At 52.1% G+C, this 25719-nt stretch overlaps 1 protein-coding gene across 1 annotated transcript in view; it reads right to left on the reverse strand.

Moving 5' to 3' along the window:
- Positions 1 to 25719, reverse strand: part of LOC122375876 (junctophilin-1-like) — a 61411-nt gene that overhangs the window by 15443 nt on the left and 20249 nt on the right. Inside the window, exons 3-7 of the mRNA XM_043355486.1 lie at positions 12028 to 12305; positions 11678 to 11851; positions 6071 to 6405; positions 4267 to 4385; positions 36 to 748 (exon numbers count right to left, since the gene is read on the reverse strand). Of these exons, the coding sequence (XP_043211421.1) occupies positions 36 to 748; positions 4267 to 4385; positions 6071 to 6405; positions 11678 to 11851; positions 12028 to 12305 (1619 nt within the window). The remainder of the gene's footprint in view (positions 1 to 35; positions 749 to 4266; positions 4386 to 6070; positions 6406 to 11677; positions 11852 to 12027; positions 12306 to 25719) is intronic.

Genomic DNA, 25719 nt, shown 5'->3' on the forward strand with positions numbered 1-25719 from the left:
CCTGGGGAAGGTGAGCGGCTGAGTGCACCACTCACCGCTCCGCCGCGGCGACCCTGCGGCCCCGGCATGAACATGCTCTCGGTCCTCTTCATGGCGTGGCCGCCGGCTCCCATCAGCTCGGCCATTTCTGCCGCCTGCTGCGGCGTCTCCGGGATGAAGAAGTGCGGCCGGCCGGCCGGCTCGGGGCTGGCCGCCGGCGCCGGCTCGGCCGGCAGCGGCGTGTGGCGCGCGCCAGAGGCCGACCGGCGGCCGGCCCGCTCCACCGAGCCGTCCCGACTGCTGGCCGGCCGCCGGTAGTGCTCGAACCGGTCGTTGTCGCACATGGCGGTGGGCGCGGCGGCCACGCTGGCGTGCGAGGGCCGCCGGGAGCCGCGGCCTGGCGGGTCAGCCGTGGAGGGCCGCCGGGAGCCGCGGCCCGGCGGGTCAGCCGTGGACGGTCGCCGGGAGCCGTGGCCGGGCTCGGCACCACTGACGCGCCGCTGCAGCGCCGCGGGGAAGTAGTCGACACTGACGCGGTCGTCATTGGCCAGGGAGCCGGCGCGCGCCGTGACGCCACTGGTGACGCTGGTGCGCCGCTCGGCGGCCGAGTCGCGCTCGGAGCGGCCGGCCGGGTGCGGCGGCACGGGCCCGTCCAGTCCCGGCGGCAGCCCGTTGGGCGGCGGCGGACTCTCGGTGCGGATGTGCGGCACGTTCAGGTCCGTGTGGCCCAGCCGGGCGGCGTCCACACGCGTCCGGTAGCCGTCCGAGCCTGCCGGAGGGCCGGTCAGCGGTCAGATACTGGGTCACGGCCGGTAAGATACTGGGGTCACAGTTGGTCAGATATTAGGGTCACGGCCGGTCAGATGATGAGTGTGCGGCATGGCTCACGCCACGTGATCATGAAGGACGAGCTATGCTGGTTGCACTGACTGGAAGCCCCAGCCAGGGCTGCCTGAAGGGGGCACACCGCGATGGGATGGTTGGGTGCCCGTTCCTTGCATTCCCATTGCACATATACTGCCGTAGGTATGACCTAGTGTAACGTTGCCCTCAATGTATGTCCACCCCACCCCTCCCTTCCCTCCCTCCCTCCCTCCCTTCCTCCCTCCCCTCCCCTCCCCTTCCCTCCCCTCCGCTCCCCTCCCTCCCTCCCTCCCTCCCTCCCTCCTTTCCCCTCCATCCGCCCTCCTCTCTGACCAGCCCTGTATACCTAAGTGCGGTCCGGCTAGTCAGCCGAGACTGGCCCGCCCCCGTAAGAAGGCCCGGTCAGCCGAGACCTCAGCCGAGACTGGCGAAGCCCTCAGACCTCGGCCGAGACTGGCGAAGCCCTCCGGCCGCTCTTGTCGAAGCTCAGGCCCATTGGCGACCGCGGCGGCGCTGGCCGCACGCCAGGCTGGAAATAATCGCCGGCTGACTGGCCGAGACCCTGACCCAGGACTCCAATCCGGGACCCTGATCCCGGACCGGATCCAGGAGCATGATCCAGGACCCCGATCCAGGAGCCGGATCCAGGAGCCTGATCCAGGACCGGATCCAGGAGCCTGCTACATGATCCTGATCCAGGAGCCTGCTACATGATCCTGATCCAGGACCCTGAGCCAGTGAGCTGATCGAGGACCCTTATCAAGGACCATACTCCAATGACCCCGATCTAGGACATAGCTAAGTACAGGAACCTGATACAGGAATCTGATTCAGGATCCCGTATGTTGACCATGATCCAGGAACCTGATTCAAACCCTAATCCAGGAACCTGATGTATGATCCTGATCCAGAACCCTTCTTAAATGACCCCGATTCAGGACCTTGATCCACGACCATGGTACACTCGGGGGCAGATTGATGTTCTACAACTCTTTATCCACCGGGTTCCTATGGCTCAGCATTGGCAGCAGCCGCCTGGTACCGGTAGACTGTGCCGCTTCACTTACTTGTCAAGCGGCACAGCCTACCCCACCCGTGTGACACCGGTCTGGGTCGGTGGCTGGAAGGTGATGTGGGCCGCCTGTGACGTCAGCGCAGCGGTGAGGGCCGAGCCCGGAGGCATGGCTCGGGTCGGCGCGGCGCGGCGGCTGGCGAGGGCTGGGGAGTGAGGTGGGGTGGGAGCACGGACATCGCACGGCTGAGCGAGTGTAGTTAACTTTTGCGTCTCAAGGCGCCAATTATTCTACCTAACAATTGTGCTAAAGCAGTTGTTAAAATGTCCTATCCCCAAGACAGTGCCTATCATCATACTTGCAATGCACATTACGACACACTTAGCATGGCAATGGGACAGCCGATAGAACTTATGTCACTCGTGCATCGAGGTGCGGAGCTATATTTTGTATGACATATTAGTAAGGCCTTGATTGAGCAGATTTGTGTCTATTGTTTCGCACGGCAATCGTCCAGAGACGTGGGAACTGGGGGTTCAGAATTCAGAATTCAGAATGTATTTCAAGCTCATCCAGGTAAACATACACCGGCTTTTCATGTGCTTACGTCAGTTGTGGGATAAAAGGCATACACACACGACACTAATACGACATAAAACAATGCAAAAGGCAACTAACCCAATGAAAGAATGCTAAAAGGTACCACACACGAGCACGCTCACACCTGCATCTGCCGCGCCTGACCCATGTGTATCCGCAAAGCGTTTTTGAAAGCCGCGGTGCGTCCGTCCCGTACGGAGGGTGGTAGGGCATTATATGCTCGGGCCCCCCGGTAGATGAACATTCTCCTCCCTGACTCTGTTCTGATGCGTGGTAAAACAAGATGGTCGTCCTGCCTGGTCGATCTCTGCCTCACACTCATCGGGTTATGAGTAGTGCCGCAGCCAACGCTCCAATTTAAAGCGATTATTACTGTTGCTCTAATATGTGGTCGCAGCCCCCAATAGCAAACCGTTCCAACTAGGAGCCAAAAACTCGGCCACTCAGGGGGGTTCGAACCGGGCTTCTCTCCCACCGGCCAGCTCACGACGCGAGCGTTCATCCACTGAGCTACCGAGGTCCGAGAATGGTCCTCGTCTGCACAAAACAAAATGACATTCACCCGCTGACCGCCAATGACAGTATTGTGACATTTGATCGCGTTTGACCGCGGCGGGTGGTCGCTGGTTTCGGCAGCTCAGTGGATACACGCTAGCGTCGTAGGGTGACCGGTAGGAGAAACCCGGTTCGAACCGTCCCAGGTGCGCGATTTATTTGTTCCTAGATGGAACGGTTTGCTATTGGTGGCTGCGACCACACATTAGAGGAACAGTGAGAGTTGCTTAAAGTTGGGACGCCGCGCTATTCAAAAACCCCAGTTCCAACGTTTCTGGACGATTGCTGTGCGAAATAATAGACACCAATGAGCTCAATCAAGGCCTTAATACTTATCTGTTAAAAACAATGTAGCTCCGCAACTCGATGCACGTGTGATATAAATTCTATCGGCTGTCCCAATGCCACGTTTAAGTGTGTCGTAATGTGCATGGCATGTATGATGATAGGCGCTGTCTTGGGGATAGGACATTTTAACAACTGCTTTAGCACAATTGTTAGGTAGAATAATTGGCGCCTTTGAGACGCGAAAGTAACTACACTCGTTCAGCCGCGCGATGGTCCGTGCTCCCACCCCACCTCACTCCCCAGCCCTCGCCAGCCGCCGCGCCGCGCCGACCCGAGCCATGCCTCCGGGCTCGGCCCTCACCGCTGCGCTGACGTCACAGGCGGCCCACGTCGCCTTCCAGCCACCGACCCAGACCGGTGTCATACGGTGTGGGTAGGCTGTGCCGCTTGACAAGTAAGTGAAGCGGCACAGTCTACCGGTACCAGGCGGCTGCTGCCAATGCTGAGCCATAGGAACCCGGTGGATAAAGAGTTGTAGAACATCAATCTGCCCCCGAGTGTACATACCTGCACATATACTCCAGTGTCCTTGCTCCAGCGCGCTTGATATATGACTCTTAGTTCTTACCCAGTGTTCTTGATCAGGACCATGATCGTTTACCCTGATCCGCTATCCCGATCCTGAACACTGATCCGGGACCCTGACGCACGACCCTGATCCGAAAACATAATACAGGACTCTAACCTGGGACCCCGATCCGTGACATCAGCGTGGGACTACTGTGTATCCATCTGATATCGGAGTTGCCCCAGTTAGCCCCGGAGGATGTCGGAGTTACGCCGCGCCTCTAGCCCCGGAGGATGTCGGAGGTACGCCGCGCCTGGCCCCGGCGGATGTCGGAGTTACGCCGCGCCTGGCCCCGGCGGATGTCGGATGTCGGGAGGGGCGCGGCGGCGGGACACTCGCCTGGCTGCAGAAAGTCGGGCGCGAACTGCTTGGCGTGCAGCCGGGCGACGGCCGAGTCCTCTCGCGCGTGCTGCCCGGCCACGTCGGCCTGTTCGGCCTTACCGCGGGCGGTGGCCGTCCTGCGGGACACGGTGTGTCAGCTGCGGCGCACCGAGAGGGGGGGGGGGGGGTGAGCCGGGCGCCGGTCAGAGGGACTGGTCTGCCCGGCCGGTCAGAGGGGACTGGTCTGCCGGGCCGGTCAGAGGGGGACTGCTCGGCCGAACGGGGCAGTCGGATACTGTGGGCCGTCGAAGATGAATAAGTTTAAAGTTTAAACCATGTACCATTGTACCATTATCCATTGTATGCTATCAAGAATGACACATTTCACTTTTATATGCAAAACGTTAAAAAGTGGGCAGGCTTGGTAAAGAACTTATGTTCCAGTTCATGCAATAGGTCCTCTTTACTAAACTACACTGAGAGAAAAGTTGACTCCGTACCAGCTTTAATTCTGGGTTGATGCGTCGACAACTCCTTATTTATTCACCGTGACCACAGCAAAAACTTGTTGCAAGCTTCCATTATACTTCCCAAGGCTATTGTGATAATTTTGTCAGAGTCGCCCCTACCTATTTCCGTGCTCTCCTTATACTCCTGCCGGATGCTTATGAAATATTCTTTCAATGTGCTGATGTAACTCTGGCTGAACTGTTCCTACCTGGACAACTCTTCTTAACCCTCGCCCATGTAGGGGGGGTGGTTGGTGCAACCCCCCCCCCCTGAGGCTTTTCGGAAATAGTGCAAAAACGGCGGCGCGCAGCGCTGCCAAATTTTGGGTACCTTATGGGGCAAGCCTTGCGCATCTTTTGATAAAAAAAAATTTGACCGGGTCATGTCAGGTCACGGAGTTATGACGTCACAAAGGGAACAGCCTCCGGCCGGATTTTCACAAACTGAGTGCCAACGCCCGAGGTTTCCTGCCGGTGGTACGGTCATCGGTTGATGGATCGTGATGAAACTTCCCATGCATGTTGGGGCAAGTATTGGCTATCATATGGTATAAGAAACTTGACCGGGTCAGGTCAGGTCACGGAGCTATGACGTCACAAGAGGAACAGCGTCCGGTACTATTTTTGAAAAGCGCCCGAACCACTATTTTGCTAATTCTTGTCACCTCAATGGGAATATGCAGCAATATTAGCTTCTATAGGGAGCAAATGGACCTCCGAAATCCAAAAATACAATCAGATTTCAAAAATTTAAATTTTGATTTTTCGAATTTCTGCCGCCGACTGTGACCTTGCCGACTTCCGGCGCTCCCAACGCGCCATTTTTAGAGCTAGGGAAACAAAATACATACCAAACGATAGAGAATTGATCAAGGAACACGATAGTGAAGGTTTCAAGTCGATATCTCCCACCGTTTTGCCGCAATCGCCGCGGAAAGTTGAAAAAAGTCTATTTTTCCGAAAATTTGACCTTTGACCAGTCAAAAGTAGGTCAAATGTTGACCTAGGACCAAAAAATATACCACCAATCGCGAGATCTCGGCGAGAGCAATCCGTTGGTCTTTTCCGCTAAGCTCTACGACGCTCCGTTTTCAAACGCCAAGGGGGGGGGGTCGCACCAACCCCCCCCCCCCCCCTGCATGGGCGAAGGTGGCAGATCGCCGTTTACGGGCGAGGGTTAAGTCCTACTCCTTTGGGTATTCACCAGAAGAGTCTTTAAGGAATTCTGACAGCATATGGTAGCCATTTTGTAGAGTGCGTTTGTCCGCCATATTGGTTTATTTGCAAATGGCAGTTGTGGGCAGGCGGCTCACCTGCTGATGGCGATGTCAGCCTTCTGCAGGGCGATCTTGGAGCCACGGCCGGCCGCGCTCACGGCCGCCTCGATCCGCTCACGAAACTTGGCAGAGCGCATCAGCAGCAGGTGCTTCTTCTTATGCGACGTCACCAGCACGTTGTTCTTGTACTTGCCCTCCTCGCGCGTGCCGTCCTTGAAAGTGGTGACGCCGTAGCCGTACTTTTTGTTGTTGTACCACTCGCCCTCGTAGCGCAGTCCGTCGGAGCGCTCGCAGACGCCGTAGCCGACACGCCGGTCGTTTTTCCACTCGCCCATATAAGTTTCGGTGACGTTGCTGTCCATTTGCTCGTCCTGTGGGCAGAGAAGCAGTGTCAGCAGCGCTGCGGTCCAGCCGTCCACAGCACGGCGTCCAACGCGTCCGCAGCACAGCCGTCCACAGCACAGCCGTCCGCAGCACAGCCGTCCGCAGCACAGCCGTCCACAGCACAGCCGTCCACAGCACAGCCGTCCACAGCACAGCCTTCCACAGCACAGCCTTCCGCAGCACAGCGCCCAGCGCGCCCAGAGCACAGCCGTCCACAGCACAGGCCCAGCGCGCCCACAGCACAGCCGTCCACAGCACAGCGCCTAACGCACCCACAGCACAGCCGTCCACAGCACAGCGCCCAGCGCGTCCACAGCACAGCCATCCACAGCACAGCGCCCAGCGCGTCCACAGCACAGCCGTCCACAGCACAGCGCCCAGCGCACCCAGAGCACAGCGGTCCGCAGCACAGCGCCTAACGCACCCACAGCCCAGCCTTCCGCAGCACAGGCCCAGGGCGTCCACAGCACAGCCTTCCACACCACAACCGTCCACAGCACAGCCTTCCACAGCACAGCCGTCCACGACTCCACAGCGCGGCGCCTAACGCACCCACAGCGCGGCGCCTAACGCACCCACAGCGCGGCGCCTAACGCACCCACAGCGCGGCGCCCGACGCGGACCTAACGGTCGCTCGGGTGGCCGGCTAACGATACGGGCTCGCCGGTGTATGAGGCCGTGGGACGGGCACTGGGAGGCTTTGTTTGGCAAATTTGCCCTAGTTTGATTTAGGTGGTGCTGCCACAAGCGATCAAAAGCTCTTCCGCTTCGGCCGGCACAGCGCCCATCATATCTATCTCCGGGACCCTGCAGTTGCCACTCTACAGAAACCCAAACTCGAACGATTCGAGTCGAACCGTCAGTCCTGTCCAGCAACAACTGTGTGCAGTAGTATCAGCAGCGACTCTCTGTACAGCAGCAACTGCAGGGGTTTCTGTAGGTAAGTGCGTTCTGACAGTTTATTGCAGTTTCTTGTAATGGTGCTGTGACAGTTTTCCGAGCATTTCTGTACTCATGTAGTAGCCATCTCGGTCCCGTGCCATCGGGTTTCGTACTGGCGACCACAGCGCGCCGCCGGTTAGGGGGGAGGGGGGAGTTCCGGTGGCAGTCTACCCCACCGGCTGACCGGGGCCTCCCTCCCTCCCTCGGTGGTGCATCCCTGTAAAGGACGCAATCGATTTATCCAGTCAATATCTAGCGTAAGTCTCCGGTTTTAGAAGTGTGCCTCCTATCCATTATTTTTCTTTTCGTCCCTTAACCCTCGCCCATGTAGGGGGGGGGGGGGTTGGTGCAACCCCCCCTGAGGTTTTTCGGAAATAGTGCAAAAACGGCGGCGCGCAGCGCCGCCAAATTATGGGTACCTTATGGGGCAAACCTTGCGCATCTTTTGATAAAAAAAAATTTGACCGGGTCATGTCAGGTCACGGAGTTATGACGTCACAAAGGGAACAGCCTCCGGCCGGATTTTCACAAACTGAGTGCCAACGCCCGAGGTTTCCTGCCGGTGGTACGGACATCGGTTGATGGATCGTGATGAAACTTCCCATGCATGTTGGGGCAAGTATTGGCTATCATATGGTATAAGAAACTTGACCGGGTCAGGTCAGGTCACGGAGCTATGACGTCACAAGAGGAACAGCGTCCGGTACTATTTTTGAAAAGCGCCCGAACCACTATTTTGCTAATTCTTGTCACCTCAATGGGAATATGCAGCAATATTAGCTTCTATAGGGAGCAAATGGACCTTCCCAATCCAAAAATACAATCAGATTTCAAAAATTTAAATTTTGATTTTTCGAATTTCTGCCGCCGACTGTGACCTTGCCGACTTCCGGCGCTCCCAACGCGCCATTTTTAGAGCTAGGGAAACAAAATACATACCAAACGATAGAGAATTGATCAAGGAACACGATAGTGAAGGTTTCAAGTCAATATCTCCCACCGTTTTGCCGCAATCCCCGCGGAAAGTTGAAAAAAGTCTATTTTTCCGAAAATTTGACCTTTGACCGGTCAAAAGTAGGTCAAATGTTGACCTAGGACCAAAAAATATACCACCAATCGCGAGATCTCGGCGAGAGCAATCCGTTGGTCTTTTCCGCTAAGCTCTACGACGCTCCGTTTTCAAACGCCAGGGGGGGGGTCGCACCAACCCCCCCCCCCTGCATGGGCGAAGGTGGCAGATCGCCGTTTACGGGCGAGGGTTAACCCGCACCCCACCTGGGGCGGGTCCTGGATGTCCACACCTCATGCTGGGGGAGTTTAAACAGCCCCTTCTAACTCGGCTCCTGGGCCACGTAGGCTCACGCTGTAGGCGGCGTTCAAAAGAGCGTAAAAAATAATGAAGAAATTATGTCGGGCATGTTTTAGGTCATGTCAAAGGCCAGGGTCACCAGATGTCATGGAAGGTAAAATTTTGCCAATTTCGAGGTCAAACTTCGACAATTTTCGACAAACCAGCTCATAGCTCAGGAGCCGGATGAGCTAGAACGCCACAGAAAAGCGCATTCGTTAGCTCTTTTTCATCTTCGAAGCTTTAAAGCCTTGGCTTTATTGGCACATCATGTATGTACATGCATAGTTGGGTGTTCCCAACTAGGTATGCATCGCTCCCACTGACCGTAGAGTACAGGCAAGTAGATACCTATGCTTTTAGTCACCACATGCTGCATATCTGATGTCTATGCGACTACCCGAAGCCGCGGCCGTCTGGCTCGCTGGTGGCAGCGGAGGGCCGTCCAATGCGCACCACCAGCTCGCACCAGAGGTGCGCGTCACACGCACATGCACACAGACGCGCCGGCCGGGCTCCGATGACCGGGATTGGAGCGGCACCAGCTGGCCGGGTCCGGGGCCGGGGCCGGGGCCGCCCTGACGCCGCTCCGCGCGCACACCTGTGCCCGGCCGGCCGACACAACTGCGTGGCCAGTCGCGTCCGCTCCCACTGACCGTCACCGCCACCGACGGCACCGGCACCGGCGGCGGTCTCTGCAGTCTTTGGGGCACACACTGGCTACTGAGCCTCCCTCCCCCGCCAGATCCCCCTACCCGACAGTCTCCGAGCAAGCCTTCGAGTCCTGTGGGGGCTCTGAGACCCCAACCTGTTTCCTAGGCCCCATACCGGCTTCTCTATGCATCCTTACTGCACCTGAGCCCCCTTACTCATGGTCCCAAAACGCGGTCTTTGTGGGCCCCTACGCAGGCTGCAGAGGCGAGCCCACATCCGCTTCTGAGGGTCCTCCTGACGGCATCAGAGGGGCCCACTGCGGCACTGCCCATGTGGGCACCTCTGATGATGCAGTTGGGTGGGTGGAAAAGCCACCCAACTTTGAAAATCGGTTCGGTGGAAAATCAAACAACGACCGAGGTCTTTAAGAAATAATTCCGGCCTAAGGGCCTAAGTGTGGTATTTATTTTATCATATGGTGCACATGGTTGCAAAATGAGCCTTTTCAAAACCACGCTTCCCACCAGTTTCTAAGGATTTGACTTCGGCGATTTTATTAATTTTTATTTTAGAAAAAATGAAAGTAAGGAAACGTTGAGAAAAAGTGACCAATGCGTAAGAAGTTGAAGGCTTTCTTCAAAATATCAGTTTACGGCTCTTCATATATCGTGCTCAACATCAGTAGGTATCCATGGAATCGTGAACATCAAGATGAACTAAGAAACACGGCACCTGGAGCTGTCAACACTGTCCTGTCGACGGGTCCAAAATGACGCTATCTGAATAAAATTTGATTATTGGCGTTTATTTGCGTTTCGTACCTACGGATAGATATCGCCACATGGCCCCCCCAAATTAATTATCCCGTCTTCCGGGCAACGCAAAGATAAAAGAAGCATTGCTAGAAATGAGCTTTGACTGTAAGCAATGTTGAGAGATGGGTCAATGACCTCGAAACAATTTTCTGCTGGCATACGAAAAATGACCACAGGCCGAAAACGTTTCCCAGCTACTTAAAGCACTACAGTCTGAGCGGGCCGAAAGCATAGGTATACCAGAGATTTCCGAACGCTCCTGCTAATACTAAAGAGATACTCCACCATATGGTAAAAGCGGATACCTGCCTCGACAATTTTTAAAGATATTGAGCTAAAACTTTCTAGATTTGGCCGTTGTATCTGTCTGATATGATCTGATTTTTCGAAAGGTCAAAACTCTATAGTTTGAAGTTTTTTTTTTAAGGCTTTATGTGAAAGTTCAAAATTTTCTCAGTTTTAAAAGCCAAGATCACAGTTTGATAGCCCTCTGTAAGTGTGTATTGTACGCCCTCTCTGGTAAAGACATTGGTGCCAGCTGTAAAAAATTGGGCTCTTGAAAGCGATTGCCGTCGATCAACATTTTACATCAAAATCGGTCGAACATGGCGTAACTCTGACGTCATTTCCGACTGACCTATCGTAGCTAAGAAAGTTCTATTTGGACAAAAAATGTCAAATTAATGCAGATGAAGGTGCTGAAACTTCGTGTTGATAGCCTAGAGATTTAGAAGATATTGAAGAAAATTTCAAGTCACAGGAGTTCAGGTCAAGCCATCAGGTCATAAAACCGGTACAAGGCCACGGTATATTTGCACTATAATTTGTTTTCGACCCTCCCTGTAAACGTCTCTTCGAACACAGCACGATAATTGCTGGCTGAATTACTGAGAAAATTGGTTGATGCACATTGATTTCGCAGACGACCAACTGCATCAAAATTATTTCTACCTGGCTCCTTTTTTCCCAGACTCGCAGCTCGGCACTTGCCCATGTTTACAAATCCACAATGAGAGAGGACTTGTCTGGAATTATAATTGGACAAAATAATAAGTCGAATGGCGTTTAACATACCCGTACCTACATCATCGGTGTTACAAACTTATTGTGAAAATATTATTTCATATCTCCAATGCAATGTGCGTTAACTAGTTTTTCAGTATTTCAGCTACCAATTCTCGTACTGTGTTAAAAAATATTTAGTGAGGGTCAAACTAAAAAACGAATTATAGTTTAGCGACAATGAAATCACAAAGTTTTTCGTAAAAACATGAACACCGTGGCACCAGTTTTGAGGCACTTTTAGGGGCATCCATTTGACACGCGTCTTAGTTCCAGTGACCTAAGGTCAGGTCAGGAGGTTACCAAAACAAACACATTGTCAAAATAACACTGAAATTACACTATTTTTTCCAGCTATGTAGCCTAGAGCTTGATATCAGTTGATATCACTGCCTGGTGTGCGGTGTCAGTCTGCGCTGGCCGCGCGGCGCCACCCACCTCCACCACGAAGCTGGCGTTGGACTCGGTGTGGTAGCTGCCGTTGGTCACGTGTGACTTGGTCGAGTCGCTCGACTGCCACGAGGAGGTGCTGCGCGTCGAGCGCACGCTGCCGCCGGCCGCGGTGCGTCTCTCCAGCTCGCCAGTGCTGCGCTGCTTCCGCAACCGCAGCCCCTGGCCGGCACGGAGGGGGGGGGGGGGCTCAGTCGGACGTCCGACACGGGGGGCGTCTCACGGTGTTCCGACTGTGTTCCGCTCCTCTCCTCACTCTCACCCTCGTATCAGCCAGTCCCCGCCTGCGCCGCTACTATCTGCCGTCACTGAGTCGCTACAAAGGCCAGCCGCCTCACCTGGAGGATATTCTGCCGCAGCGTGGTGGGCTTGTCGACGGCGGAGCCGCGCCGCGGCGGCGGCTCCTCAGAGTTCACCTGCAGCACGAAGCCGCCGCGCGTGTCGTTGACGCGCCGGTCGCGCTCGGCGGTCGGGTCGGCCGGCGGCTCCGAGCGCAGAGACGCCGCCGACTGGTGGTGCGCCTTGCTCTTGGAGGTGGACGCCGCGCCGAACGCGGCCGACGTTCGCACGCCGTAGCCGTGCCGCGAGCCGCGCTGCCACTGTCCCTGGTACGTGCCTGCCAACCGGGGGCGGGGTCAGACTGCGTCCAACTCATACCGGGGGCGAGGTCAGACTCCGTCCAACTCATACTGCGGGGGCGGGGTCAGACTCCGTCCAACTCATACCGGGGGCGGGGTCAGACTCCGTCCAACTCATACCGGGGGCGGGGTCAGACTCCGTCCAACTCATACCGGGGGCGGGGTCAGACTCCGTCCAACTCATACCGGGGGGCGGGGTCAGACTCCGTCCAACTCATACCAACCGGGGGCGGGGTCAGACTCCGTCCAACTCATACCGGGGGCGGGGTCAGACTCCGTCCAACTCATACCATGTCCCTGGTTATAGGTGCCTGCCAACCGGGGGCGGGGTCAGACTCCGTCCAACTCATACCAACCGGGGGCGGGGTCAGACTCCGTCCAACTCATACCGGGGGCGGGGTCAGACTCCGTCCAACTCATACCGGGGGGCGGGGTCAGACTCCGTCCAACTCATACCATGTCCCTGGTTATAGGTGCCTGCCAACCGGGGGCGGGGTCAGACTCCGTCCAACTCATACCAACCGGGGGCGGGGTCAGACTCCGTCCAACTCATACCGGGGGCGGGGTCAGACTCCGTCCAACTCATACCGGGGGGCGGGGTCAGACTCCGTCCAACTCATACCATGTCCCTGGTTATAGGTGCCTGCCAACCGGGGGCGGGGTCAGACTCCGTCCAACTCATACCAACCGGGGGCGGGGTCAGACTCCGTCCAACTCATACCGGGGGCGGGGTCAGACTCCGTCCAACTCATACCATGTCGCCGTAGCAGTGAGACATCAGACGTCAAAATCTTAATCCGGACAGGATCTTAATGCGCCTGGGGCGCGTGCGTGCGCCCCCTCCCGTCCAACCTCACATACGTGTGCCTTTTGATGGGTACGGAGGCCAGGAAAAGACTTGGCATGCTTGAGCCAGCGTGCCACTACCGTCTTAACCCGCGCCGGGCCGGTGCTCTGAGATTCCGCGCCGGGCCGGGGGGTTGTCTGAACACTCCCCTTCTAACTCGGCTCCTGGGCCACGTAGCGACACGCGGTAAACGGCAATCGAAAGAACGTCCAAAAAAAGGACGAAAACACTTCAGTCATTTTTTGGGTCAGGTCAAAGGTCAGGTCACCAGAGGTCACCAAAGGTAAAATGTTGACTATTTCAACTTTTTGGAAACTGCCAACGGCTATCTCGGGAACCGATAGAGCTACAGCGCCGCGGAAAAGCGCATTCGATAGCCCTTTTACAGGCTTTTCTGACTAATGTTCTCAGATTTGACCTCAGGTCAACGGTTTAGCCTCCAGAGGGCAAAAACTCCAAAAATAGCCGTTTTTACGAAAATCGGTTTTTCGGCGATAACTTTTGACTCAAAAAAGCCATGACATTACTTTTGCCAGTATCGTGTTCCTCTCGTCGAGACGCGTCGGATGAACTGTATGTTGACCTTGAAAGGTCAACTTGAAAATTTGACCTCAGGTCAAGGTCATGACCTGACCGGAAAAGGTCATGTTGCATATCAGTCGATCCGCAACGTCGAGCCAAACACATCTAAGGCGTTTTCAGCGCTCTAGGACGCCTCTATCAGTTATTAGCGAAAAACTGTTAGATTCTGTTCGTGACCTGAGATGACCTCGGGGACATAACGAGGAGTCACAGTTGCCATTTTCTGGTTCAGTGTGTCAATTTTACCTACATCTCGATGTTTGAGAATGTCTAGAATGGCGTTCGTGCAAAACAGACGCTTTTCAATTTTCTCCCATTGACTTATAATGGAGAGGCCGCAAAATTGAACTGACCTTAGGTCACCGATATCAAAATTCCCAGATATACATTTTATAGATACTGTTGCTCTAATCAATCGCTGAAAGTTTCAAGGCAATCGATCAATCGGTGTGGCTATGACGAGCATTCTTATTTTTTCTGAGGTGAAGTCACTTGGCGTGACCTGGTGACCTGACCTAAGGCGACCTGGGTCTGAAATTTTCACAACATGTGCGGAAAAGATGAACAAACAGGTGCCGCCGTTTTTGAGATATCTGCGAAAAACCGCAGGGGGGGGGTGTTCAAACACCCCCGGCCCGGCGCGGGTTAAAGCTCATAGTTGTGCAAATTCGACGAAACAACGCCCACAGAGACCTACCAACAGCAGCTGGGACCCAGGCAGCTGGGACTCAGGCTCGGTTAACCCGCGCATGACTGGGGTATTTTCCATAACGCGAGTGACTGCGGGCGGGGGGCTCTACAAAGCCCCTCCTATCTCCGAAACTACTGGGCCGATCGTCAAAATTCAAACGGCGTCTGAAAGCCGTGGAAAAAACTGCTCAACGAAACCTAATTTCATTAACCTCGAAGTCACCGATAACGTCACAGGTCAGATAAAAGTATAAATTATCAGCATTTTGGCTTGTTCATAGTTTAGGCTGTGGCCATATGCCTTAGATACCCTGAGGGTATGGAACTTGTACTTCGATTTTTTAGGTCAAGGCCAGGTCATCCTTGGTCAGTTCAGGTCACTTTCAGGTCAAAAACAGTCAAATTTTGAAATGAAATTTTTCAACAAAAATGTGTTTATCGGATGCAAATTGAGCTCAGGAACACACGATGGGTGCTATTTATTTTGCTGTACGATGTCAAAACGTACAAAAAATGGATCGAAAAATCTATGTATATTTGTTCAATTTTTTTTATAATGCATATAACTTGGCAATTTTGACCATTTTTGGCCACTATAACTTGGCCATTATTGGGCTAAAACTTCCTAGAGTAGGTCATCGATGGGTGGCCTATTGCATTTATTCCGTGTTTCGAAAAGTAAAAAACTGTTTGAAAAAATCAAAACATATATATTTTGTTTTTATATCTTTTTCGAAATTTTATAAGTTTGGAGAATCCGAGATAGTAGTTTGATAGTCACGTTCATTCAAAGACCACTCAAAGAAATCAGATCTAGCTTAAAAACTAAGCTCTTGAGAGCGATAACCGTAGATCAATGTTTTGCATAAAAATAGGCCGACATTACGTCACTCTGACGTCATTTTCCGTCGATCTATTGTAGCTAAAAAGTTGAAATTTAGACACAAGGTGTCAAATTGATGCCGCTGAAGGTGCCACAACTTTCGTGTTGATAAGTTAACCCGCGCCCGGCTGGGGGTCCTGGATTTCCACGCCCTGCTGGGGAGGGGGGGGGTGTTTGAACACCCCCCCCCTTCTAACTCGGCTCCTGGGCCACGTAGCGATACGCGGAAGGCGGCGTTCGAAAGAGCGTCAAAATTAATGACGAAATTACTTTTATCAATTTTTGGTCAGGTCAAAGGTCAGGTCACCAGAGGACATTGAAGGCAAAATTTCGCCGATTTCCAGGTCGAATGTCGAAAATTTCCAAGAAGCCAACGCATAACTCGGGAACCAATAGAGCTACAGCACCGCAGAAAGGCGCATTCGATAGCCCCATTAACGCCCTTTCTGAGCAACTCTCTTAGATTTGACCTAACGTCAACGGTTTTGCCTGCAGGGGGCAAAAACTGCAAAAATAGCCGATTTTTTTCGGAAACAGTTTTTCTGCAATAACTTTTGACATAAGCCTTGAACGAGCTTACTGTTTCCGGCATCGTGTTCCTCTCGTCAAGACGCATCGAATGAACTATAATTTGACCTTGAAAGGTCAACTTGAAATAAATGGGCAGAAATTATAATGGGGAGGTCGCAAAATTGACCTGACTTTATGTCATCGATATCAAAATTCTGAGATATACATTTTATACATGCTATTGCTCTTAGCAATCGCTGAAAGTTTCAAAGCGATCGGTCACTCGGTGTAGCTATGACAGACATTGAAACTTTTTATGAGGTGAGGTCACTTCAAGTGACCTGGTGACCTGACCTTGAATGACCTTGGTCTGAAATTTTCACAACATGTGTAGAATTGATGTATGATAAGGTGTACCAAAGGCGCTCCGCGCCGCCGTTTTTGAGATATTCGCGGAAAACCACAAGGGGGTATTCAAACACCCCCCCCCCCCAGGGCGCGGGTTAAATGGTTTGGAAGATATTGCCGAAAAACGGGAGAGGGGCTCTGTAGACCCCCCCCCCCATTCATGCCGGGTTAACGGCAGCTGTCCTAGCAGACAGGGCTGCTAAACATCAGCCGCAACGGAAACAGTATGTACATATTTGGACTGATTCGACTGCTCTGTTTCTAGTGGTAAATGGCAACTACATGAAATGTAGCCCCCCCCCCCCCCCGCAGGAACCGAGAGTCAGAAGACGCCTTCGAGACCAGACGGAGGGCGTTTGCCGGCCGCTGCCGCCTGCCAGCCGGCGGGTAGGCTGTGCCGCCGGCCGCGAGTGTCCGGCGGCACAGTCTACCGGGCCAGGCCAGCCGAGGCTCGGCGTGGACACTGCCGCGGTGTAACAGCGGTGTAACAAAAAAGACCGCAGGCCAATCGGTCCAGCGGTTGCTGAGACATAAGCCTCTCAAAAGCGTTACAGGCCGGGCCGCTCATACTGAGATTTTTCCGTTATATTGAAAAGACTTCGCTTCGCTCGCTGCTCTCGCTCGCTCGTAAGTTGATTGTTAGATATGTTTTGTGGATGTCTGTTGGTATGTGGTGGTGAGCGAATGCTTTATTCCAATACGTTCATACCTAAATTGCCTTGGCACAGTAATAATAGCCAGTCTTGTATGTTGTCATCAGAGTGCACTATTAGAATGCGCCCCAAAGTAACTACATGCATGGATGCATATATACCAGGCGCGGATACAAGGGGGGGGGGGGCATGGGGGCCATGGCCCCCCCTTGGCCGATTTTTTTTTTTCAAAAATAAAATAAAAAGTTAAAAAGTTAAAAAGCTGAAAAGGGGGCCTCCTGAAAATAAGGTGGCCGAAATCCGATGAGTTTTTTTTTTAACCTACCCACTTAGTTATTTCTTAGAAGACTAGCTGAGAAGACTTCTTTGTTAGAAGATTGGTAAAGCTTTTCATAACTTGGAGGTCTCTTATACTCACAGAGATGACCACTTTTACAGGGCCTCCTAACCTGCACAGAGGGCCTCCAAGCCTGCACAGATGTTGAGATGTTGCCTGAACAGCTAGATAAGCTCAATAGACGCAGTTTTTTTTTGGGGGGGGGGGGCCAACAAGTGGGAAGATGGGGCCTCTAACAGGTGGGATTATGGGGGGGGGCCTCCTGGTTTCTAATGGCCCCTCCCTTGGAGATTTTCTGGATCCGCCCCTGATATATACAATATACCTACATAGAGGGACGGTCCGAGCAGGATGAAGGTATGGAACTGGACAGACCGGCATATACTTTGCAATGACATGGTGTTATACTAGTAATTGGGAAATGCATGCATCTGCGGTTTTATATGCAGTGTTCAGCTTGTAAATGCTAAGGTTGGCGGTGACAGCACTCCAGTGTGCTGCACTGGCGGATCCAGGGGGGGCCACGGGGGCCATGCCCCCCCCCAAAGGCCTAAAGTGGCCTGTTTGGTCCCCCCCCCCCAAAACGCCAGAAAAATTGCTAAGAAAATATACCTTGATGGAGGTTTTTAGCCACTTGGTGAAGTAAAGCTTTCCACAGCATAATATGGAAGCAATATAGTAGCAGTGAGGGTCAGTCAAAAGTTGCGCGAGCGGAGTCGACCTTAAAAAAAAGACTGTTGTTGGCACGTGTTTATGGCGCGGCAGCCATGGTAGTTGGCGGTGTTTCGCGTGGTGTGGGATCACTGGCGGATCTGGGGGGAGGGGGGGGGGGCACGGGAGCCTGAGGTGCCCCTGACAGGCCCGTGGTGCCCTTGCTAGGCCTGTGGTGCCCCTGGACCCTGGCAGGCCTGTGGTACAGTCCACAGCAGAAGTAATGTGGGGTTTCAGTCATGGGTATGTTCTGCTTCTGAAGCTTAGGAACGATTAGCCAGACTACAATGAAACTTTGAATGTAGCTTATATGTATCGTCACCCTTGCAGCTGCAACTTTAGCTATTGACATCTTCTTTTCAATCACTTCGCATTAAACAATCGCCAGTCAAAGCCAACCGTTGAGTTTGGTAAAACCCTACATTACTTTAGCGGTGGGCTGTACCTCTGGCGGGCCTAGGGTGCCCCTGCTAGGCTGCTGATGCCCCTGGGACCTGACAGGACTGTGGTGCCCCTGACAAGCCTAAAGTGCCCCCAACAGGCCCGTGATGCCCCCGACAGGCCCAAGGTGCCCCTGCGTGATGCCGTGATGCCTGCGAGGCCGGTGGTGCCCCCTGCGAGGCCGGTGGGGCCCCTGACAGGCCCATGGTGCCCCTGCTAGACCGGTAGTGCCCCTGGCAGGCCTGTGGTGCCCCTGCTAGGCCGCTGGTGCCCCTGGGCCCTGACAGGACTGTGGTGCCCCTGACAGGCCCAAGGTGCCCCTGCAAGGCCGGTGGTGCCCCTGTAAGGCCTGTGGTACCCCTGCTAGGCCTCTGGTGTCCCTGACGGCCCATGGTGCCCCTTCGAGGCCGGCGGCGCCCCTGGCAGGTCTCTGGTGTCCCTGACAGACCTGGGGTGCCCCTGACAAGCCTGTGGGGCCCCTCACAGGCCCGTGGTGCCCTTGCTAGGCCTGTGGTGCCCCTGGCGGGCTGGTGGTGCCCCTACTAGGCCGGTGGTGCCCCTGACAGGCCTTTGGTGCCCCCGGGCACCAATCGGGTCATGACCCATGTGGCCCCCCTTGGATCTGCCCCTGATGCATAATATATTGATTTGCAAAGGCGTTATGGCTTATGCAATATGCAATTGCAGGCACTTGGTATCCCTCACTTATCCCTCATTGGGGCTCTGGCGGGCTCCTGAGGGCCCACGTCTATCTCCGGGAGCCCATATAGACAGGCTCCTTTGGGTCCTTTCAGTACACTATAGCATAAGAGGTCTCCATGCGAGTCCTATACATACATCTGAGGGCGTACCCTGATGTCTGAGGTACCCAACTGCAGCTCCAATGGTCTCTTCTTACACTGGCGGATCCAGGGAGGGGGCATTTAGGGCCATGCCCCCTTCCCAGAGGCCTAAAGTGGCCCGTTTTCCCCCTCCCCCAAACGATAATGAAACATAGTTCAATCAGGGCGTGGCCCAGGAGCCGAGTTAGACAGGGCTGTTTTACCACCTCCGGCCCGCAAAGGGACCCAAGCACGGACTCGAAGCGGGTTAAAGAGACCCTCCCACCTTCAAAAAAGTTAATGAATTGGCATGAAAGTGATGTCGCTAGGTTCAGAAAGGGCGAAAACGAATATCTACCAAATTTTATCGAAAAATATTCACCGGTTTTCAAGAGATTAGACTTTTATTTTTGTTTACTTTTTGGGATATCCGCTGCTGTTCCTAGCCACTTTATTTGAAAGTGCGGCATTTGTTGCGCGCAAAGCAGCCTATACCACCGCATGCTACCAAACGTTTTAGTAAAATATTAAAAAAATCATTAGATCTCCGCTGACGTCACACATTCAGAGGGGTATCCAAAAGCATTAGCCCCCTCTGAATCAAAATGCTGCAATTTTGAAATTCAATATTTCCGATTTAAGGCATTTCTCGATGTTGTGAGTGCGTGCCGAAACCGGTAATTGTGAGCCAGGGACCCCATTTTGGCTATCTCAGCTCAAATATAATGTTAAGGTGGGAGGGTCCCTTTAACTGGTCGATAGAAACAATGGTAAGTGTTTACAAAGTAATATAAAGGCATGGGTCGGGTGGGCTACCATTCATATATTTTTCTTTTTAGTTAAAAAAAAATCATAGTGTCAGGGCTGTGACGAAAAATAAGTGGCCTAAATCCGATGAGAAAACAGGATTTGGGGGTACCCTAGGTTTGGCTCCTGCATGAGTTGCCCCCCCCCCCAAAAAAAAACGCAAGCCTGGATCCGCCAGTGGTGTGCTGAGCACAGCTGAGCCGCAGCTGAAGACTGGGCCGAGAGGCCGAGTTGGAGGTCGCGGCCGCTGGACAGTGGGGCGGCGGCGGCGGCGGCGGCGGCGGCGGCGGCGGCGGCGGCGGCGGCGGCGGCGGCGGCGGCGGCGGCGGCGGCGGCGGCGGCGCTGAGCTGTCAGCCGGCCCCGCGAAGGCCGCCCCGCCTGGCCGGCTGCCAGCAGGCCGCATGCCACCGGGCCGGCGCGCCGCGCGGGCGACCACAATCCGCGGCGCCGCCACCGCGCCCACTTGGGAGCCCCTGCCCGACCGACACAGCTCCGTTTGCGAGCCCCCGCGCCCGGCTCCGAGACCTTGACAGCAGCGCTGTGCGGTTGGATTGCCAATGTCTTATTCGTTACAGAAAAAGCATGAACAGCTGGCTGGCTGGCCGTTATAAAAGTAACGGTAAGGGTGGTATAGCAATGATGCACAGTAAATGGCCCCGGCCGCGCTCTGTAAAAGGGGAGCCGCCTGCCTCAGGGGAAAAAAGGCGAGCCAAGGCTCTAGTGTCCATCTCTTACCATGCAGTGCAAAAGCCGTACTGTTAAACCTATACGATTGGCTGCGGAATGGTTTACCGGAGCGTCGTCCCGTTATTCTGCGGTATCCCCTAACCCAGTGAACCTATCGGCAATAGCCTCAGTGCCTTCTGCTGCATCACTGTAGCACTTCCTGTCCTAAGGAAAAGTTCGTAGGATAGGCATGAATAACATCGGAGTGACCTCATGTTCGGTCAACTTTGATGTAAAATTAAGGTCGAAGGGCCTATGTGAACAGTGCCGAAGCTAAGCTATCACTGCTGAGCCACTTGCATCAGATGACGACGAATACCTGTACCTAAATGTAAAAAAGAACTTAAGTTCGTTTTCTTTCAAAGGAATCGTTCACTTTCCTGAAATTAGTTTTTTTTTGTAATGGATTTATGTTTTTTTTATGCTCAAAATGATCAGAAAATAACAAAATTTTTCTGTAAAAAGATTATTTTCTATATTTTATTATAGGAAGAACTATATTCTTTATAAAATAATGCTTTACGGGAAGCTTATTACGCGTTGACCAATCATATTGCGTAGTTCAAACCTACCCATGCTGCATTGGCTTAAGCAGCATGCTAATTGGCTGACAATGACGTGGCTGCATTCCTCAGCAAGGCACGCTTCCCTCAACAAGGCACTCTTTACGGAACGAGAAATGGAATATCTTCGTCTAGGGTGATCGTTGGGCCGTAAAAGCTCTAGTCTCAGCTAAAGCTACCAAACTGCTATTTCTGTTCAAACCCCCATGTTAAAGTGATCATCCCACCTTAACATTAGTTTTGAGTTGAGATAGCCAAATTGGTGGCCATGGCCTGAAAATACCGGTTTGGGCACTCACAACATCGAAAAATGTTTTAATTCGGAAATATGGAATTTCAAACTTGCAGTTTTCGGATTCTAAGGGGCTAATGCATTGGTATGCCCCCTTAGAATTTGTGACGTCAGCGGAGATCTAACGATTTTTAAATCTTTTACTAAAACGTTTGGTAGCACGCGGTGGTATATGCTGCTTTGCGCGCAACAAATGCCGCACTTTCAAATAAAGTCGCTAGGAACAGCGGAGATCCCAAAAAGTAAACAAAAGTAAAAGTCTAATATCTTGAAAACCGGTGAATATTTTTCGATGAAATTTGGTAGATATTCGTTTTCGCTCTTTCTGAACCGAGCGACATCACTTTCATGCCAATTCATTAACTTTTTTGAAGGTGGGAGGGTCCCTTTAAACATGAACTATTTCGAGATATGACTTGAGTGTCATGATTAAAAAACTTTTCCTCAGGACTGTATGTAATTAATGTTTATGTTTTTTCGGAGTTGCACCGAAGGTGCACCGATGGGTCTGAGCCTGTCCGTAGTCCTCGCTAATGCCTACATGGAGCACCTTGAGGAGTCGGTATTAGGCACAGCATCCAGTCAGCCAGTCATCTGGAGAAGGTATGTCGACGACACATTCATCTTGTGGAAACATGGGAATGAAGCACTTGAACAATTTCACAGGGAGCTGAACAGCTTCAGCCCAGCCATTCAGTTCACGGTAGAGAGGGAAAAAGACCAGCAGCTCCCGTTCCTTGACGTCCTCGTTCGTCGCGACAGGGCAAGACAGGGCAAGACAGGGCAAGTGTATTCGAAGCCAACAGCATCTAATCTGTACCTGAAGTACGACTCCAATCATCCGGCGTGCATAAAAGCTGGCAGTGTAAGATGTTTGGACACGAGAGCCCAGGTCATCTGCAGTGAGCCATCAAGCCGGCACGAAGAGAGGGCGCACCTCTGTGACCTTCTACAAAGTAATGGCTACCCAAAAAGTTTCATCGAAAAATCGATGAAGAAAAGAAAACAGATCGGGCAGCAAGCTGAAGATAACGCGCAAGAAAAAAACATTCGTCAAGCTACCATACGTGAGGGGCGTTAGTGAAAAACTAGCTAAAGTCCTCCGTCCCATTGGAATCCAAGTGGCACACTCATCGAACCGCCTACGAAGCCGCCTAGTCAAAGCCAAAGACGCCCCCAAACCCGAAAAGAAAAAAGGAGTAGTCTACCAGATATCCTGTTCCTGTGGCTCAGTCTACATACATCGGCGAATCGGGAAGGCCAAAGGATGTCCGACTCAAAGAACATGTCGCGGACATCAAGCACGCACGGCTGGACAAATCTGCTACAGCAAGACACTTCAGCACCTGCAGGGGTGACTTGAACCCACTCACCGCCAAGACGCTAGCCACTGAAGGTCACTGGAAGAGGCGCAAGGTCCGAGAAGCCATAGAGGTCAAGCTAACGCCACAGGCCACTATGAACCTTGACGAGGGCGGCGTCCGTTTGAGCCCCATATGGGACATTCTCTTAACCTAGACCCGCAGCATACATAGTATCGTCGTCTTCAAACCGCTAGCTTATAGAACCTCTAGTATTTACCCAGCGGCCGCCATCTTTTCTCATATCGTTTTTCGTATATTTTGTCCTACAATTACGCCCATTGTGAACCTTACATTACAAGTTTGTCCCCAACAGTTATAAGTTTTATTTTAAAAAAAGTCACCAACAGCTGGTAGATTGCCTGTAATATGCTTGGTGCTAAATTAGGTTTAGGTAATTAGTTCTTCTCAGGCATGTTTAAAATGTAGGTTTTTAGATGACGTTGTCGCGTGTTTTGTATTGTATGTGATTGTCGAACTACGAACCGAAACTTTGTGCGCCATTTCACCGATGAAGGTACCACAACGAGTACCGAAATATCTGAATAAATGTAATATTTGTACTTATCCTCTTTAACAACTCCGAAAAAACATAAACATTAATGAACTATTTCCTTTAACCCGCGCCCCGTTGGGGTCTGCCGAGCAACGCGCCCTGCTGCACTGTAAAAAAGTTAAGCAGTTTGCCTGCTATTCTCGCGCCAAATTTCAGCAGTTCATAGCTGCTATTTTCGACTGCTAACAGCCCTGTAAATCGGTTCCAGCTAAAATTTTAGTAGCATTAAGCTGCTAAATTACCTGCTAATCGTGGTGCTAATTAACGTGTTGCGTTTATGCACCCTATGATAGGGTGCGTAAATGCAACACGTGAATGCAACACGTGAATATGCACCCTATATATAGGGTGCGTAAATGCAACACGTGAATTAGCACCACGATTAGCAGGTAATTTAGCAGCTTAAGGCTACTAAAATTTTAGCAGGAACCGATTTACAGCGCTGTTAGCAGCCGAAAATAGCAGCTATAAACTGCTGAAATTTGGCGCGAGAATAGCAGGTAAACTGCTTAACTTTTTTACAGTGTGTGGGGGGGGGCAATTTGGCCCCCCTAAGATCTCGAGAACCACGCAACATAGCGACAAGCAGCAAACGGCGTTGGATAGCCCCAACAGAGAAGTACATTGTGACCCAATTTCATTGACCTAGGTCAAACCGATGACGTCACAGGTCAGGTCAAATGTCGAATTTTCACCGTTTACAGGCATTTAAAGAAATGCGTTGTAAAATCGAGCAAAATGCATTTCATTGAAAATCATCGATGGGGTAATGTTCGCCAAGCACATATTTTGCTATTTGAGGTCACTTATACCAGGTCAGGTCACAGAGGTCAGGTCACTGAGGGTCAAAATATGAAAATATCATGTGATACATGTTTTATGGTCCATTTTATATGTCAAATGCCATTATGTGGGTCAGGCAGCCTTTGGGGTAAGTTTAGATTATGTTCTGGTGAAGGTCAGGTCAAGGTCAGGTCAAGGTCAGCTCAAGGTCAGGTCAAGGTCAGGTCAAGGTCAGGTCAAGGTCAGGTCAAGGTCAGGTCAAATTAGGTCAAATTTCAAAGTTGATATTTTTGCATAAAATGGGTATCGATTCGATGCAGCTTGTCTCGGGTAGTTCAATGGTGGTCTTTGTTTTTCCGCTACGTGCTCTAGAATTGCCAAAAATTGAGTTCAAAAATTTGACGTCATCAATTTTGAACAGTTTTTTCGCTATAACTTGGCCAAAAAGAGGTATCGATCTAAAAATTGGTATGTAGATAGAAGAGCGCAGGGATTATCACATATATTCCGTTTTTTGCTAAATGGAACAAACTTTTGGGATTTTTTAGCGTTTTTCTAAAAAAAAATTGATTTTTGGGGGTCAAAATCCAAAAGTTTTGAAAACCCAAGATAGCAGTTTTGTAGCGCCGTCTTTTCTCTACATGACCATATAAAGAACTTTGAAATTGCTAAGTAACTGTAGCTTTGGTGAGCGTTTCAAGATGTCATGTTTTTTACTCATTTTTGCTCGAATATGACCTCAGTTTGACCTCAATAACTCCTGACCTAAGGTGACCTAAGACTTGAAATTTTGTGTGGAGGTGTCAAATTGATGCTCAGTAAGGTACTGAAAATTTTGCGGCGCTGGACGCCGCCCTTTTCTTGCTATTCAGGAAAAACCACGGGCGGGGGGCAAATTGCCCCCCCCCCTCAGCAGGGTAAGGGTTAAATGGTTTGGCTCCAAATTCATTATCCAAGCTGCCACTCGAGTCAGTTTTTGGGTCTGGCCAAGAAATTCCAATAGCTACAATATCCATTTTGGATTTGTGCTCGCTAAATACATGAAAATTGTGTCTACCAAAAGAGCATGTAAGCTATGATAACGTCACTCGAAGTGCAGCTGGTACCCAATGTTTAAATCCTGATGGCCTTTCTACATACACCATGCGTTTTCTGCGTGCGTTTTTTTCGCGAGTTTGCGTGTTTTAACCCTATTCCTGGCGGGGGGGGGGGCTCAGGAGCCCCCCCTGAGGTTTTTTGGTTATATCTCCCAAACGCGTTGAGCTAGGAAGCTCAAATTTTCTGACTGTTCCTAAAAGGCTTCTACGCAACATGTCTGAAAATTTTGAGTTGATCTGACCTCAGGTCAGGTCACCAGAGGCGGTTTGGTGACGCTACCTCAGAAAAGTTTGCAATCACGCCAGAGCTAGAGTTTTTGACC

This window comes from Amphibalanus amphitrite, unplaced genomic scaffold (genome assembly GCF_019059575.1).
Source record: "Amphibalanus amphitrite isolate SeventyFive unplaced genomic scaffold, NRLGWU_Aamphi_draft 000004F_arrow, whole genome shotgun sequence".
Lineage (NCBI taxonomy): Eukaryota > Metazoa > Arthropoda > Thecostraca > Balanomorpha > Balanidae > Amphibalanus > Amphibalanus amphitrite.